Below are 17,872 nucleotides of genomic sequence, written 5' to 3' on the forward strand. Positions count from 1 at the left end.
TGGAAAGAATACATTATTTCTTCTGGGCAGACAGGGCAGATGTAAAGCAATGAGTAATTCACCTGACAGCTTGTGGACCTGCAGCTTTTATTCCAGTTATTAGGAGCCTAACTTCCCTGAGACACCAGATACTGAAACCTTTCAAGAACTGACAGATTTAGTTAAGAAATATTGCACCCCCAATCCTCCTCTAATTCTGAGATGCTATCAGTTTTACTCGGCAATTTGAGAACAAGGAAAATCATATTAGGATTTTTGACTAGGTTAAACAACTGGCAAAGGAATGTGACTTTGGTATAACCCTTAATGAGATGCTGAGGGAATGGTTCATATGTGAGATTAATGATGTAACCGTGCAAATATGCCTTCCAGCTGCAACTCAGCTGGATTTCAAACAGGCACTACAGTTGGCTGTATCATTGGAAAATGCAGCGAGTAGAACTTATGAGTTGCAGGTTACTTTGATGCAAGTAGACACTCTCGCCAGTCTAACTGAGCTTGGGGAACACCACTTGAGTGAAGATACTTGCATAGCCTCACTCAGGAGCTATCCTGAACAGAGAGACACTAAGTCAGCCCACAGCAAAACTCAAAATCAAAAGCCCAGCCTTGGCCAAATGGTTAAAGTTTCCTTCAGAATCCTAATTAAGTCCTAAGAAAAAAACTTCCTAAAGAAGTCCTAATTATACAGCCATAGGTTTTTCAGGAAGGCCTCAGAACATCAAAGGAGTCAAGGCCAACTTGCATGTTGAACTGGAAGCAATTTCATGATTCTGCAAGGGTCGCCCAATGCCATTCACCTTACAGGCAAAGGTAGAAGCAGAAATCCAAGGTTGGAAAGCGATAGAATCATCAAACCTGTCCAGTTTGTAGAATGGGCAGCACTGGTCATACTGATTGTGAAGGCTGACGGGTCAGTTCACCTTTGAGGGGATTTCAAACAAATGGTAAACTGCTGTTTGCAGTTGGATAAATACTAAACCCTCATATAGAGGATGAGTCTCTCCTTCACAAACATGAATCCTGCCTACTTGCAATTGTGGTCAGATGAAGATTCCCAGAATAATGTTACAGTTAATACCCATGAGGGTTTGTACCATTTGGGGCATTGTCAGCCTGTGCCATTTTCCTGGACAATGGTAAACATTTTACCAGGTCTCCATTTACTGAGAGGATGCGCTAATATGGGGAATACCAATAAGGAACATTTACAGAACTTGAACATTTCTTAGATGTTTCTTCAAGTGAAAAATATGTTTCCCAGGCACCCCAAGTGACCTACTTGGGCTACAGCGCCAACAAGACTGGGTTCCAGCCCTTAGAAAATAAACTGTGGGTAATCAAAGGTGCCCTGGCTCCAACATCTGTGGGAGCTTAGGTCTTTCCTTGGGCTGGTGAATTATTATGGAAAATTCATCAATAAACTGGCCTGACACCATTGCATCAACTCCTAAAAGAGGGGTCAGCCTTTGAAATGCTTTCAGGCGAGTGAAGAAACAGCTATCATCCTCGAAGGTGTTGGCAAGTGAGATCTGGTATTGAGATGCAATGTCTCCCCAGATGGCATTGGGGCAGAATGAGCTCATAGGTGGCCCCAATGGAGAGGAACGCCTGATAGGCATTCATAGCTTTGGCTATTGCAGAACGTATAGAGAAGGAAGGTTTGGCAGACATATTTGAAGTCAGGAAGTTCTACCAATACGTAAATTTGTAACAATAATGGACCACAAACTCCTACTCGGTCAACCTAAAGAGGACAAGGCAGTGCCACCCATAGCTATATTTGCAAGTTGTAACACTGGCCAGGAGGCCAAGAAGCAAACGCGCATTGAGCTGTCTCCCACTGGCAGATACACCACCACAGGTACTGCCACTGGAATAGTCCGCAATGGATTTAAATTTTTCTGTACACACTTCCAGTCACAGCTGGCAATATTTGACTTTCAACAAAGAAAGATCTGTTCCTGGCAAAACTGAAACAGCTGGTGGTGATGAGGGAAACCAAAGGGCCATCACAACCAGAACTAAAAGCTTTTTTGGACCCAGAGAGACCAGATCACAGTAGAGGCTGGTATATTATTATGGGGAGCAAGAGTGATTGTCCTGAGCAAAGGGCACTGCCAGATTCTGGCTGAACTCCACTAGGGTCATCCAGGGGTTTGCAAAATGAAGTTGCTGGTGAGAAGTTATGTCTGGTGGCCAGGATTGGATGCAGACATAGCCATGTTGGTGGGGCAGTGCCCAGAGTGCCAACGAGGACAGAATTTAATGCCAGCAGCTCCTCCACATTCATGGGAATGGCCAGGTAAATCCTGAACTCAGTTACACGTCAACTATGCAGGTCCTTTCATGGGCTTAAAGTTCTTAAGTCATTGTGGGCATGTACTTAAAAGTGGTTGGTCTTACATAAAGTTCATTCATCAAACACAGGATAGGAAAACCGCGCATGTCTTTTGTAATATACAGACTCCTGGAAGTATTGGTCACAGATAATGGGCCATCATTTGCCAGCAGGGAATTTGAGTATTTCCTAAAGTTGAATGGCACTTGAAATATAAGGACAGCTCCACATAATCCATCATCCAATGGTCTGACAGAAAGAGCAGTCGAAACTTTGAAGGCAGGCTTAAAGAAATAGCCAACTGTTTCACGAGCTACCAAACTGCCCCAGTTCCTATTTGATTATGGGACCACCGATCTACATGGGGAATGATCAACGCAAGGTCAGGTCCAGTGATATATAAAGTTCAGGTAGGTACGACGGTCCTGAATAAAAAAGTGAACCACATGAAAGCTGCAAACTCTCAAACGGCGTGGGAGCAAAATGTGTCCGGCTCCTCAGAACAGTCAGAAATACTGGCGGAACTGTGGGTTCTCCTCTCTGTCAAGCGCTGAGACCTCGGAATCTGAGACAGACACAGCAAATGTTGCTGCCTCAACATATTTGCTGGCTAGAGAAGAGAATTAATTTCTTTCGAGATGCTTCGAGTACAAGAGGCAAGCCGCTGTGCATTGCACGCTACCCGTATCAGAGTCAGAGGAATCTGACCTGGTACTAAAACGTCCCAGGAGGAGCCACAAGGGAAAGAACCAACCTATGTCCTCAAACTCTGAAGGGAAGGGATGTAGTGATTATAATGAGGTCAGCCAGATGGATCTAATAGAATATGAGTTCCCTGACTGGGGCTGTTAATCTAGTCCAATCTGGGAACCCTGGCTGACAGATGAGAACAGGAGTGTCAGACACCCTGCCATTCTGGGAGTTGATTCTGATGAGGCTGGACAAAGTGTCAAGGACTTTCAATATGTAAATAAAGGGTGATGAGATACTAGCGGAGTTACTTCAAAATGTTTTTTTTTAATTTGATGAGAAGAAGCAAAACTAACTGTGATTTTACAGAAATTGCTAAATTTAAGGCAAAAAGAAATTTACTTGAATTAATGTTTCAAAACATACCAACTCCAGAGTTGTTGAAGATGCTGGGGAGGACAAGCATGATGTGGTTTGGCCAATATTTCTTATAGACTGCCATCTCATACTCCTTGATCACCAGCACATGCAAGTGGTTGGCACCATCCATAGCATGATATAGATTGAAGAGACCGTGTTCATGACGCCCAGTTGTAGGTGTGAAGACTGGACTCTTTACACAGTCTGGATTCTGGGAAAAATCAAATGTTTTGAATTGTCAGGCTGCGGTTCAATACATTAAGACTGCAATTTACCAATAAATATTATTTTAGCATTTAAGAGCATTGATACTTTAAAATTTTTCTTTATTCTGGACATTGTGTGACTGATTAGGAAAGGAAAGATTTTTTTAAACATCTGCACAAACGTAGAAAGTACCAGGCTAATTCTCATATCCACCCTTCTCTTATATGTGAAATTAAACAGCTGAAATCTCACCATTCACCTTGTAGAAACCTTCATAACATTGAAGATGTATTTACACATACATGTGCGATGCTAAGGCATATAAGACTATGGGTCAAGTGCTGGAAAATGAGATTAGAATCATTAGGTGGTTATTTTTAACCAGGGCAGACTAAATAGGTCAAAGGATCAGGGTCCTCTCTGACTCTATGACATTCCGAGGCAAATAGACATTGCCCAGGGAAGATGTCAAAATATTCTAAAACTTGAGGTCCTTCTAATTAAATTGCCGCCATATTCCTCATGCAATATCATCAGAAACTATTTTTTCTCTCCATATACTAAGTCATTCCAGACCAGAATCTGATCATCTATGTTCACACTAATCACTGCAGCAATATTGTTGACAGTTTGACAGTGAGGCTGGTGTGCACCCGCAAAGAGAGGTTATTGTCCCTCTGTGGCTTTGGAGTTCAAAACCTTTCAATGGACCAACAAACTCAAAACCGAACCAGGATCAAGGTGAGGTAGCGTCAAATGAGCACAAATAAAAACATATCACTTCAGATTTGGCAGCCAGCTTATTTCTCACAAAAACTGTGAGATAAACGGTAAAGTCACCATAGTCCTATCGGACTACAGGGCTGTTCTGTATTTAGGAAGAGACAACTGTGATAACTTAACTGAACAGTCACCACACCTCAGATGAGGTGAGAGGTTGAGAAGGAGAGACCTTCATGGTAATCTTTAGCTGGTGCAAGAATTGAACCCACTTTGTTGGCATTGTCTATGTCACAAACTAGTCATTCTAGTTAACCGACCCCAGTGTGAAACAAAAACAACAAACAACAAACAGCCTTATCTATTTTTGCCAGTACGTAATAGCCTGCTTAAAATCAGTGTCAATCTGTTTTCCATTTACACGTAGGAGGACATACAAGGAAAAAAAAGGTAAGTATTTCTCAGAATTGGTGAAGTAGCACCAAATGACCTATGGGTTTTGACATGCAAGATCATCAGCAACACCCAGACATTTCCAACTGAAAGAGACATTTTTCATGGAAATACTTTTTAACAACACAGATCATATGGGTTTCAGGGAGAGCTTGCCAACTGGAAACAAAATTGGCTCTATGTAGGAGGGTGATGCTGGAGGGTTGTTTTTCCAACTGGAAGCCTGTGACCAATAGGATTCCATAGAGATTGGCACTGGGTCAACTTCTGGGCAAGTGGGGCTATTTTAGTTTGGGATTATGGTTGGCCTGGTCTGGTGGCACTGAAGGGTTTGTTTCCATGAAGTATGACTCTATGATCATTTCCCCCATGTGTCACAATGCTGGTCTGGTACAACGTTACTTTGCCCTTGAGGTTTTTTTCAGAGAGGGGATAGTTGGCCAGGCTCCATCGTGTCTGAAGTTTGAATGGTTCACTGGGGCCTTGTTGTTTACCCTAACAGATAGTGCTTCAGGCCAAAAGTTTGAAAGATCTTTTGAAACGTGGTATAGTCAAGGGGAGTGGCCAGCTCTCTAGCTGTGCGGTTCAATTCAGTTCGAGGGGGAGTTGCGTAAGATTCACAGGGGAAACTGGAAACATTCTCTCTGTCCTTCAGTCCTTGTGATGCTGAACTTTGAGTTGCTTGCGCCATTGTTTCCTGTTTGTGCTAAGGTATATGTGTATTGGGGCTGTTGCAAGTATTTTCAGAACAACATCATTAAGTCAGGTTTGGATAGGATAAGTTATCTGGGATTCTGTTTTCTGTTCTTTGTGTTTCATTCCGTAATTTAGTAAATAAATTTGGTTTGTTTAAAACCTGGTAGTTGACCCAGCTAATTTACTCCGGGAATATCCACTATATATATAGTTAAAACAAATAGTAAAGTTACAGTCTGTGCTACCTGCTTAAAAATGTTTTGAAGGGTCTGGTCTAGCCCATAACACCTGTAAAGGTCATTTTTTTTTAAAACCCTCAGATCGGTAGAGTTCCTATCTTGTTTGCAACAAGAGCCAATTTATGTTTACTCCTTCCTTTAAAACAACTACAAGTAATAGTCACTTTAATTGAGCTTTTGTATAACTGGTACAAAAGAAACTCCCATCAGCCATTAGCAGTGTCTTCCCACACTGTTCTTTGCTGCTCATGCCTTCTGAACAAACCACTTCACAGGCGTTGGATACCTGGTACATATGGAAAACTAGAGACAAAATCAAAAATATGATAGAAAATGTTAAAACTGCCACAGAACTAACTACATACACATATCATACAGGCTGTTAGCTCTTGTCCCAACAGGACAAAGCTATAGGGCGACGATGTTCTCATTTTAAAAAGGCTATTTTGTCCTTGGTTCTTTTTTTCAAGAGATGTCGTAAAGGCAGAGGTGCTGAAATGGCTCAGAAACAGCCTAGTTCAACAATGGTAAGAGAGTGGCCAGTTCTCTCCCAGTTCGGGTTACTTCTAGTTTGGTTTAGTTGTAGCAGAGAAGCTGCTGGTAGGAGGCACAGAAGCTGCAACAGTGCAAAAAGGTTCCTTGCTTCAGCAGATGATCCCTGACTGACTTCTTTCTCTGAAACCTCTCCTGCCTGTGAGAACCTGTGTTTGAATTTACCTTTTGCCAAGGGGTGTGTTGATGGGATGTTGCGGGAATTGGAACAGCTCCTTAGTTAAGTTGCTGTATTGAGTCGGCTGAGCTTTCAAATAGTGTATTGTAAACTCAGTTTTATTTTGTTCGGGTTTCAACTGTGGTGTTTAAATAAATTGTTTTGCTCAAAGTTGAGTGGTTTGACCAGCTGCATCAGACCTGGAACACCCACTTCACACCTGCTTTTAAAATAAGAAAAAAATTAGGGTCTGGGTTGCCCTCTTAAAATATTTTAAGCTGGCCCATAACAATAGTGTTATAATTTACAGGTATTCTGCAAAAATCATTGGGTTTAGAAGGTTATGGGCTAAATGTTGGCAAATGGGATGAAGTTAGTTTAGGATATGTGGTTGGCATGGATGGGTTGGTCTGAAGGTTCAATTTCCGTGCTCTGTGATTTTATGACCTCAATCTATAGGTGCTCCTCTCAGCAACTTCTACAGACATGCAAGTATAAATATTCAAGCTGCCTGCAAACATTAGTAACAGGTCAGGCATTGAAAATAAAATCCAACTACCCTTCAGCCAACCCTTCATCATTAGCACAACTAATGGAAATAAAATGGTTTATTCAGTGAAGAGCCCAAGATAATTTCTCACCTTGTCAGTAAGAAGTGGTAACCTCATACTTTCCAACTGCCTTCCAGGTTGACTGAAAATAAAATTCTGTTCCTTTGATTTGGGAATAATAAAATGGAGCTGGACCTCCTCCCCCAGCATCGAGCAGGAAAAGGTGAAGGCGTGGAGTGTGGCATCATATGGCTAACGGATAAAACAAAATAGCGAAATTAATTCTTAACTTATTGTAGCAAGCAAAAGAAATAATTCTTTATTCCACTTTATACCTATCTCTTTGAAACACTGTAAAAATAATCCAACAACATATACTATTCATACTGTCTCTTGCCAAAGTGCCCCTCCTTCACTATTTTTAAGCTTGCACTTTTGTCCAAGTCCAACCGCAGATTCAGTTTCCCCAAAGTATCAGATCATCAGGCCTGGGCAGTGAAAGCTCTCCATAGACAATGCAACTTCTTGTGATTCCACTTTCCTGATCTAAAAGGAGCTCTCTCAATGAGCCAGGCCAGCCACACATAACTTGCCAGTGTTCAATGAGCGGTTTATGAAAGGCATGAGAGACTCGTGTCAGATTAATTAAATCAGGGAGGTTGCATTAAATCACGAATTGCATGTAAAATGCACTTTAAAAGTATTTGAGGTCCCTGCTGCTAATGGACAAGTTTCCTGCTTACTTACTGTCCACCAGCAACTTAATTAGAAACCTCCTGCATGTCTCTTAAGAGCATGCTTGCCATCTTTTGTGCTCTAAAATCTAGACCCTTCTATGTATCAGTTAGTATTGTCTGGTCAAAGTGATGTGATTTCTTACAGATACCATTAGATAAATCCTGCAACCACTGTGAAGTCTATAAGAAAATGATTCATGTTGTCCCAACTTTTAAAAGGAATATTTTAAAAGGTTTTCATTTGGCCAACTTGCTTGGATAAATTTTGTGAGCAGACTTCAAACTAATATATGTTAATTAATTTAAATGCTTACCTGTGCTATTGTTCCTATAAATTACAAACCACAAATAAACCTGTCTGATAATACTGTTTTGACAGAAATTGATTGATAATATCAGTCTTCCAAGTATGCATGCAGTATACCCTTCCATACTATGATAGAAATGGGACATGCTACATTAATTTATCTTTGCTTTATGTAGAGCCTCAGCTTGCTAATAACACTGGATCTCTTACTTTGCGAACAAGAAAGTTTGTAGAGTAGTGACATGTGTCTTTACTGTCTAGATTTCAAGAAAACAGTACTGTAGATACCCTTGCCATACACATACCTGGCATCTGGGATTGAAACCCATGTATTCATGACACTGCTCGCAGTGATGGTAAGTGTTATAGGCAGCATACTTGGACAGCCTCATACGTGTTGTTTGGCGTCGCAGATAGATGTCATCCTCTTTCTTATTAGCTTTATATCCTGTTAAGTTAAGGAACTTTGGTAAGCAACATGTGGAAACATGGAGGATAGGTTTTCCTAATTTGTCTGTCCATCGTGACGCTCATTCTCTTGGGAGTGCTAACTTTTATCTATTCATTTAGCTAAAAGGCAATTCTGGGCATGCACCGCTAACAGGAAGGCTCCAATTTGGGAATGCAAATTTGTGGAACAATCCTGACACCTGTAACAGTATATAACTAAATGTACATTGCAATCTTGATGAAAATCAATGTGGAGAAGATGTTTAGGCCATATCACTTAATTTTCTACAATTCTTATCCTGGGGATCCACTAATTCCCAGTTAAAATCACCAGTATGTATTCTCAACAATTAAATGAAAGATGAGATGCAGAAAGTTGTGATATTTCCAGTCTTGGTTTAAAGCAGGTAATTCTAACCTATAATAAATATTGCCCAAGTAGCTGAATCTGGGCCTATAGCTCCTCTTGCTCTCTTCCAAGTTCAAGGCATTTCAGGCAAGTGGCAAACCCATAAGAGACACAGAAGATTTATTTTGAAAGGTAATAATAAGCCGTAGAAACATTTGATTCTGTATAACACGAATACAACACAAATTTTGTTGACCAGAACCTGAGATTTGCATGTCCCAGTCCTATTTATTTGAAACATCCAGCTCTTCTGAGTGCCAATTGCAAGTTCAAAAGGTATCTGGATGGGTACATGAAGAGGATAGATTTAGAGGGCCAAATGCAGGTAAATGGGACTAGATTAATTTAGGATATCTGGTTGGCATGGACAAATTGGACTAAAGGGTCAATTTCTGAACTCTACAACCCAATGATTTTATGACTCTTATAGGCCATCTTCCTTCAAACATTAATTTTGAGAAGCACACAAAATAGAAGTAAGTACAGCAAAGGTACAGTTCCTACTCTAATGTTAACCTTTACTTAACACCCCTACACACTAGGATTCATTTCCAAATCTTTTCAATATTTTGTATGCGGTACCACGAGTCCCCAACAAATGGTGGCCTTTAGTCCTACTTTTAGTGTCTCTCTGATTGTAATTTGGAGATGCCAGTGTTGGACTGGGGTGTACAATGTAAAAAAAAATCACACAACACCAGGCTATAGTCCAACAGGTTTATTTCCACAACCACCTGACAAAGGAGCAGCGCTCCAAAAGCTAGTGCTTCCAAATAGGCCTGTTGGACCATAACCTGGTGTTGTATGATTTTTAACTCTGATTGCAATCATTTTTAATGGTAATGCATTGGCAGAATTCAATTAAAAGAAAAAATTAACCTTTGTTATTTACAAGGTCCCTTGAGTAAACTGGACTTGCATCTTCATACTTTGGATCATGAACAGTGTAATCAAATGACAATTTACTGAAACTCTCCAAATCAGGCCATGGCAAGCTCTCTTTCTGTTGTAGGGAAAAACCTTCTTTGGGTTCTAAAAGATAAAACAAAAATAAACAAGAACATTTTGCTCCCCCAGAGTGATTCAGACAGTGAACGTGTTGCTCGGATTACATTTTATGCGGCTTCATGCCTCTCATTGTAAAAATAGGACCCACTTGCGTGAGTTACAAAAGCAGAATCATGAGCCAAGCAGCCAGCCTGTGTCACCCAACAACCACCTTTCAGTTTCTCCTCATAGTTCAACAGCAGGTCACACAGAGGACTGCTGGACTATGGAGATACAAAGCCTGCTCCGTGAGACCAAATGTAAACTTAAGGAACAACTGACCGAGCATCGCAGCCGGGTCCGCAGGGGCTGACCGAACCTCCCAGTCACCGCCCATTTCCAATTCCCCCAACCACTCCCGTCCTTGGCGTCTTCCATTGTCAAAATAGACCACAGCTCCTATTGGAGGAACAACACCTCATCTTCCACCTGGGCAGCCTGTAGCCTGGAGGACTATATATTGAGTTCTCTAATTTCAATTAACCCCCCTCCCCATCCCGTGACTCCCTTCCCAGCCCCTCCTCCTCCCTTCCATTGCTCCCTGCGACCAACCGGATTCATTCCTCCCACTGACCAACCAGGTCGTCCCCTCTATCTGTCATCACCTATCCCCACTTCACCACCCTTCCCCCACTGCTCTCTTTTTATGCAGCTCCTCCCAGACCACCCCCAGTCCTGAAAGAAGGGTTACACCCGAAATGTTGACTTCTCCACTGCCTGATGCTGCCTGGCTTGCTGTGTCCTTCCAACCTCTTGCCTGTCTACTTTGGATTCCAGCATCTGCAGTTTTTTTGTCTCTAACCATGATACTGAACACTGACTTGAGCATTAAGCGAATGGAAGTCCTTAGCGAATACAGTAGTTTTCTCAGTTTAAACAGGAGATGGACTGGGAGTACCTTGATTGTGTAAGGGTCATAAGATTCCACTCACCCACTTCCATTTCCCACCACTGCCTGTCATCTAAAACCCATCAGCAACAAAGCAGGAAGGAGCCTCTAACTGGGCGACACAGTGGCTCAGTGGTTAGCACTCCTGCCTCACAGCACCAGGGTCCCAGGTTCGATTCCAGCCTCGGGTGACTGTCTGTGTGGAGTTTGCACATTCTTTCCGTGTCTGTATGGGTTTGCTCCGGTTTCCTTCCACAGTCCAAAGATGTGCAGGTCAGGTGAATTGGCCATGCTAAATTGCCCATAGGTGCATTAGTCAGAGGGAAATGGGTCTGGGTGGATTACTCTTCAGAGGGTCGGTGTGGACTTGTTAGGCCGAAGGACCTGATTCCACACTGTAGAGAATCTGATCGTTCATTGGTCACTTAGGCCCCTCAACGTTTCTTACCCACCTCACATAAAATCATAGCACTATCGGGGGCAGGAAAGTCACCTGCAGAATATAATGGACAACTCTCCTGTAAAACAAGGTGTCCCTGCAGAAGGTGAGAGGGGGCTGTACAATTCTGCCCTGTGTAATGCAGATGTGTCTACTTCTAATGTGAAGCTGATTCGCTCTTTTCTTAAAAAAACTGAATCCTAAGGTCACAGAGAGGATACAGATGTCTAGCTTCTATGTCAAATAGCTGGCTCTGTTTTTTTGTGGTTTTCCAAGTATGATATAACAATTAGATAGATTAGATTACTTACAGTGTGGAAACAGGCCCTTCGGCCCAACAAGTCCACACTGACCCGCCGAAGCGTAACCCACCCAGACCCATTCCCCTACATTTACCTCTTCACCTAACACTACAGGCAATTTAGCCTAGCCATTTTACCTAACCTGCACTTTTTTTTTGAATTGTGGGAGGAAACCAGAGCACCCGGAGGAAACCCACGCTGACACGGGGAGAATGTGCAAACTCCACACAGAGAGTCGCCTGAGGCAGGAATTGAACCTGGGTCTCTGGCGCTGTGAGGCAACAGTGCTAACCACTGTGCCACCATGCCGCCCAATATTTGAAACTTTAATGAAATACATGTTCTTATTACTAATGATAACATTATAGACACAATGTAAAGATCATGCCAGAGTCTACCTGGAGAACAAAGCAAGCACTCACTGAGGTTAATTTCTTCTTCATCATAAACATCTACCTCCATCAGTCGAATCAACATTCTTGATAAAATACTAAGGAACTGCAGATAGGCTCCTGTCTTCCCCACCTGAGAACAAAGATTTGCATTAAAGAAACAAAGCATGTTCACAAAACAAAATACATTAAGACACTGGCCTTCTGCAGCCAATGAAGCACAAAGGTGCAGACCTATGTTTATCTTGAAGGTGTGTGGTCAGTTTTAAAAGTGCATTAGAATGCAAAAACAAGATAAAAACTTTTGTCCTAAGTGACCATCAAGTCGACAGCACAGTTGCTTCACCTAAAGACTGATGTCAGACTGGAATCTGAGAGAAGTTAGCAACTAGAATTAAGTGGTTGTTTTTGACAGACTGTGCTGTAGACCTCTATGATTCTATGACTTTTCTGAATCGAAGCAGTGATTTCTGAGCATGCAATGGACACTAAGCTGCAGCTGTTTAACAACAGCCTCATGATTTCTGGTACAGGTACATAGAAAACAGATTGCCAACAGTTGACTCTCTCCCTCATGGAACTGTACAATTTTACCATCCAGGACACAGCCACAGGTTCCACTGCACCTTTTCCAGCTCCCTGAAACACTGATTCTATACTTCTTAAACTATTTTGCCACTTCCCTTTCATCATTGTTTCCTATTGGACATTCCACATCCCAAAATCCTGGTATCACATCTTTGGAGTCAGAAGGATGTATACTCATTATCACTCTGCACCAACTTGAGAAGAGATGTTCTGCAAATGTTGTATGCAGACCGTGCTGCACTACTGATTGCTGGTACTACCTCTTCATTGAGATGTTAAACCAAGGCCACTTTTGTCGTCTAAGCTGGATGTAAGGGATCATGGGACACAAGTTTTCAGAACAGCAAGGGAGTTATCCATTGTATCCTAAACATTTACTCTCCACAAAGTTTACTGAAAATACAGATGATCTAGATTTTATATCTTTGCTGGTTGTGTGAACTTGTGGTTTGTAAATCTAAGTTTTCTCCCATAAACTACAATTGTGACTACACTTCATTATCTGAATTCCTATCTTTACACAATTCTAAACCTTTTCGTTCCTTCACATTAAAATCTAACTTTTCTGTGTTGCTTTGGTGATTGTAAATGTCTTTTGTAAATGTTCTCTTGACAAAATAACTAAGTCAAAATAAGCATTAGTGTCGTGACTTCACCTAATGAAGGAGCAGCACTCCAAAAGCTTGTCAAATAAACCTGTTGGACTATAACCTGGTGTCATGTGACTTCTGAAAATTAGCATTACAGAGCATGTCGCCTTATAATAACACAATTTACAATTAAATGTAATTGATAAGTTATCAGAATTTGAGGGGCAGGATTTTCTTAATCCTGAAGTCGAAAGTTATGATGCTGCAAAAACACAGCAGGTCACACAGCATCCGAGAAGCAGCAAAGTCGACATTTCAGGAAGAAGCTTATGTCCGAAACGTTGACTCTCCTGCTCCTCGGGTGCTGCCTGACCTAATGTGCTTTTCCAGCGCCATACTTTTTGGCTCTGATCTTCAACATCTGCAGTCCTCACTTTCTCCTCATCACTGGTGTGACAAGAGTATTGGCAGGAATGGTGAAAAAATAGGGTGAATATGAAAATTGACGATTTCCCAATCCCAATAAATACTTTGCAGATTTTCCTTGCTTAGAGATTTCAAAATTTCACCATGAGGTGAGAATTCCCTTCCTTCCAAATATTTGCATCTCATTCAAGCCTCAATGTGCCCTATTTATATTCCATTTTTGTTTCTCCTCTACCAAGAAACTAGGTGGCACGAATTCCCAACAGGTAAACCAGAGCAGAAACCTGGCAAAAGCAGCTCACAAATGCCTGGGCCTGGCCACCATTGCAACTGCTTCTTCACAATAACATCACTGCATCCTCCATGGGCACCATCCTCTTCACTCCTTCATCCACACAACCCTACACAGGCAAACCATCAACTTCACCACACCTTGGAGCAACTCAGACCCTACCCTCAGGCCTTCAACACTTGGAGCTGATGGGGCACCTCCAACTTGCACTTTTCTGCCAGGTTTTTAAAAAAAATTATTGTAGGATGTGGGTGTCGCTGGTTGGGCCCACATATATTGCCCATTCCTAGTTGCCCTTGAGAAGGTGGTGGTGAGCTGCCTTCTTGAACCCTGCAGCCCATCTGCTGTGGGTTGACCACAATGGCATTAGGGAGGGAATTCCAGGATTTTGACCCATTGACAGTGAAGGAACGGCAATGTATTTCCAACTCAGGATGTTGAGTGGCTTGGAGGGGAACTTGGTGGCCGTTTGGGAAGTGCTGTCTGAGGATGTTTGGTGAATTTCTGCAGTGCATTTTGATGATGAACATTGGTGGTGGAGGGAGGGAGTGGTTGTGGATGTGGTGCCAATCAAGTGGGCTGCTTTGTCCTGGATGGTATGAAGCTTCCTGAGTGTTGTTTAAGTTACATTCATCTAGGCAAGTGGCAAGTATTCCATCACATTCCTGACTTGTGCCTTATAGAAGGTGGATAGGCTTTTGAGAGTCAGAACGTGAGTTACTCACCACAGTATTCCTAACCTCTGATGTGCTCTTGAAGCCACTGTGTTAATGTAGTGAGTCCAGTTGAGTTTCTGGTCAATAGTAACCTCAGAATATCGATAGTGGGTGATTCAGTGATGGTAACACCACTGAACGTCAAGGGGCAATGATTAGATTGCCTCTTATTGGTGATGATCATAGCCTGGTATTTGTGTGGTGGGAATATTATTTGCCACTTGTCAGCCCAGGCCTGGATATAATTCAGATCTTGTTGCATTTGAACATGGTCTGCTTTGGTATCTGAGGAGTCGGGAATGGTGCTGAAGATTGTGCAATCTTTGGCAAACATCCCCACTGCTGACTATATGATGGAGTGAAGGTCATTGATGAAGCAGCGAAGATGGTTGGGCTGAGGCGACTACCCTGAGGAATTCCTGCAGAGATGTCCTGGAGCTGAGATGACTGACCTCCAACAACCACGACCATCTTCCCATGTACCAGGTATAACTCCAAACACTGGAGAGTTTGCCCCGATTCCAATTGACTCCAGTTTTGCCAGGGCTCCTTGATGCTACACTTGGTCAAATGCAGCCTTGATGTCGGGGGCTGTCACTTTCACCTTACCTCTGGAATTCAGCTCTTTTGCCCGTGATTGAACCAAGGCTGTAATGAGATCAGGAGCTGACTGCCCCTGGCAGAACCCAAACTGGGCATCATTGAGCAGGTTATTGCTGAGCAGATGCTGCTTGTTGGCACTGTTGATAACACCTTCCATCACTTTACTGATGACTGAGAGTAGGCTGATGGGCAGTAAGTGGACAGGTTGGATTTGTCCTGATCTTTAAGTACAGGACGGACCTGGACAATTCTCCACATTGTTGGGTAGATATCAGCATTGTTACGGCACTGGAACAGCTGGGTGAGAGGAGTGGTAAGTCATGGAGCACAAGTCTTCAGTATTATTGTTGGAATGTTGTCAGGACCCATGGCCTTTGCAGTATCCAGTGTCTCCAACCGTTTCTTGATATTACGTGGCGTGAGTGAAATTGACTGAAGACTGGGACCTGTGATGCTGGGGACCACGAGAGGAGGCCGGATCACCCATTCGGCACTTCTGGCTGAAGTTCCAGCCTTCTCTTTCACACTGATGTGCTGGGCTGTTCCGTCAGTGAGGATGGGGATACTTGTGGGGCATCCTCCTCTAATGAGTTGTTTAATTATCCACCACCATTCATGACTGGATGAAGCAGGACTACAGAGCTTAGATCTGATCCATTGGTTATGGGATCGCTTAGCTCTGTCTATCACTTGCTGCTTACGCTGTCTGGCACACAAGTAGTCCGGTTTGGTGACTTCACCAGGTCATTTACACACAGGAACAGTTAGGTGACTCCTACATGTGCACAGGGTGCTTTTGTGCTGGTGTGGACACAGCTGATGGTTCTTTGCCTTTTTGTTTCATACTCACGGAATTTAGCATTGAATTACTAGCTACCAGCCTCCATGGTTTCGATTGCTTTTTAGCACAAAGGCAGATGCAGGTGGGGAGCTTTGAATAACCGATCTATCAGTTAGACATGGGGGTAGAGATATCACTGTATGACAGTGTGCTACATCAACGTCAGAGCTTCAGTATAGACCAGCAGCTTATGAAACAAGCTGACTGCACATGCTTCAAGCTAATGACTGTGTGAAAGTCAAAGCAGAAGTGTGTTTAGTTGGGTCGAGGGAAGGTGGAGTCAGCTGGGGGGACCGCCGCAGTTTAGTCAAGGGTCTCGTCTAAGTGGATTAGAGGGGGTTGCCTGTTGTCCAGTAAAACCTATTCTTGAATCACGGTAAGTCTGTCAGAGTACTGTCATGACATCAGTGCAGTAGGTACACATCTTCCAAATGAGACAAAGGCTGAGTACGATGACAATGGGTGGAAGGGCATTTAGTGGGGTGAGCAGAGGGGGGGAGGGGTTCCTGACTGAGTAGGAAGTGCTGAAGACAGGAAAGATCAGTAATCTGGGAGGATGAGGTAGGTGAGAGCCCTTAAGTGGACATGATTTTTGTAATACTAAGGGTTGCAGTCTCTTAGCCTTGGTGAGACGATTACGCAGTGACAAACTAGAGAGAGACTTTGCCATGGACATGAGGTGGCAAAGAGAAGTCAGTAATTATCTGTTTGCAGATTCTCGTCGACCTCCTTATAGCATGCTAGGCATCCCTATTCACTCGGGACCCAGCGATGACTTGGTCTGCGATGTCTGGCTGGGTTTGTTGGCAAGTTCTCTGTCAGTGGTCAGCAGGGAAAAGGAAAAAGACTGCTATCCTCTCCACCGCCCATCCACCAGCACTATCAGGTCTCTGTCCTGGTAGAGAGGAGCCAGCTTTCCCTTTAAGACATTTCCAGAGTTGAGCACCAGAGTTTGAGGTGTCATTGCTGGCTTACGCCATCTGAAATGGCTTTAAAACCAGTGCCAAAGACATGGAAGCTGGAAGGTCTCTTTTACTGGTCACTTGAATTAATTAGCTGAAAATGTGTTGCTGGAAAAGCGCAGCAGGTCAGGCAGCATCCAGGGAACAGGAGAATCGACGTTTCGGGCATAAGCCCTTCTTCAAGCCCTGAAGAAGGGCTTATGCCCGAAACGTCGATTCTCCTGTTCCCTGGATGCTGCCTGACCTGCTGCGCTTTTCCAGCAACACATTTTCAGCTCTGATCTCCAGCATCTGCAGACCTCACTTTCTCCTCAAAGACTTGAATTAATTATGCAACCTAAAATATCAGTTGCATAATTAATGAGGTAAAAAGTGGAAAATTATGTGGGAATGTTTATCCCGAGCCATGCCAGACTATACACAATGAAGCTCACTCTCCACCACACTTTAACTATAAATATGTAAATTCATCCCCATCCACTACTTTTCTTATCCTGCTCTCCATGACTATCTTCTAGTTAATTGTGATAATTTTATTTGCTACTTTGCAAACAGGTTGAATACTGTGTCCAATTAAAATCTTTTCACTCACCAATGTGTTTGTATATGAAGTTCTCCATTGGGAAAGAACTTAAAATTACCCCAAATATTTAGAAATGCACTAGGTGACCTATTGTAAATGTCAGCACGTTTGCAGATGGCACCAACATTGGAGGTGGAGAGGACAATGAAGAAAATTACCTCACATTACAATAGGATCTTGGTCAGATGGGCCGATAGGCCAAGGAGTGGCGGATGAAGTTTAATTTAGATAAATGTGAGGTGCTGCATTTTGAAAAGGCAAATCAGGGGGACT

The 17,872-nt window shown here is 42.8% G+C and overlaps 1 protein-coding gene across 4 annotated transcripts in view; it reads right to left on the minus strand.

Moving 5' to 3' along the window:
• Positions 1 to 17,872, minus strand: part of greb1 (growth regulating estrogen receptor binding 1) — a 324,923-nt gene that overhangs the window by 22,791 nt on the left and 284,260 nt on the right. For all 4 annotated transcript variants that reach the window (XM_087977669.1, XM_043677653.2, XM_087977663.1 and 1 more), the window contains 5 exons: positions 12,029 to 12,131; positions 9,809 to 9,961; positions 8,376 to 8,518; positions 7,117 to 7,278; positions 3,458 to 3,662 (listed from right to left, as the gene is read on the minus strand). In XM_087977669.1, the coding sequence (XP_087833795.1) occupies positions 3,458 to 3,662; positions 7,117 to 7,278; positions 8,376 to 8,518; positions 9,809 to 9,961; positions 12,029 to 12,131 (766 nt within the window). The remainder of the gene's footprint in view (positions 1 to 3,457; positions 3,663 to 7,116; positions 7,279 to 8,375; positions 8,519 to 9,808; positions 9,962 to 12,028; positions 12,132 to 17,872) is intronic.

The sequence above is a fragment of the Chiloscyllium plagiosum genome, unplaced genomic scaffold, assembly GCF_037043375.1.
Source record: "Chiloscyllium plagiosum isolate Xiang-an unplaced genomic scaffold, Cpla_swu_hap1 HiC_scaffold_3, whole genome shotgun sequence".
Classification (NCBI taxonomy): Eukaryota; Metazoa; Chordata; class Chondrichthyes; order Orectolobiformes; family Hemiscylliidae; genus Chiloscyllium; species Chiloscyllium plagiosum.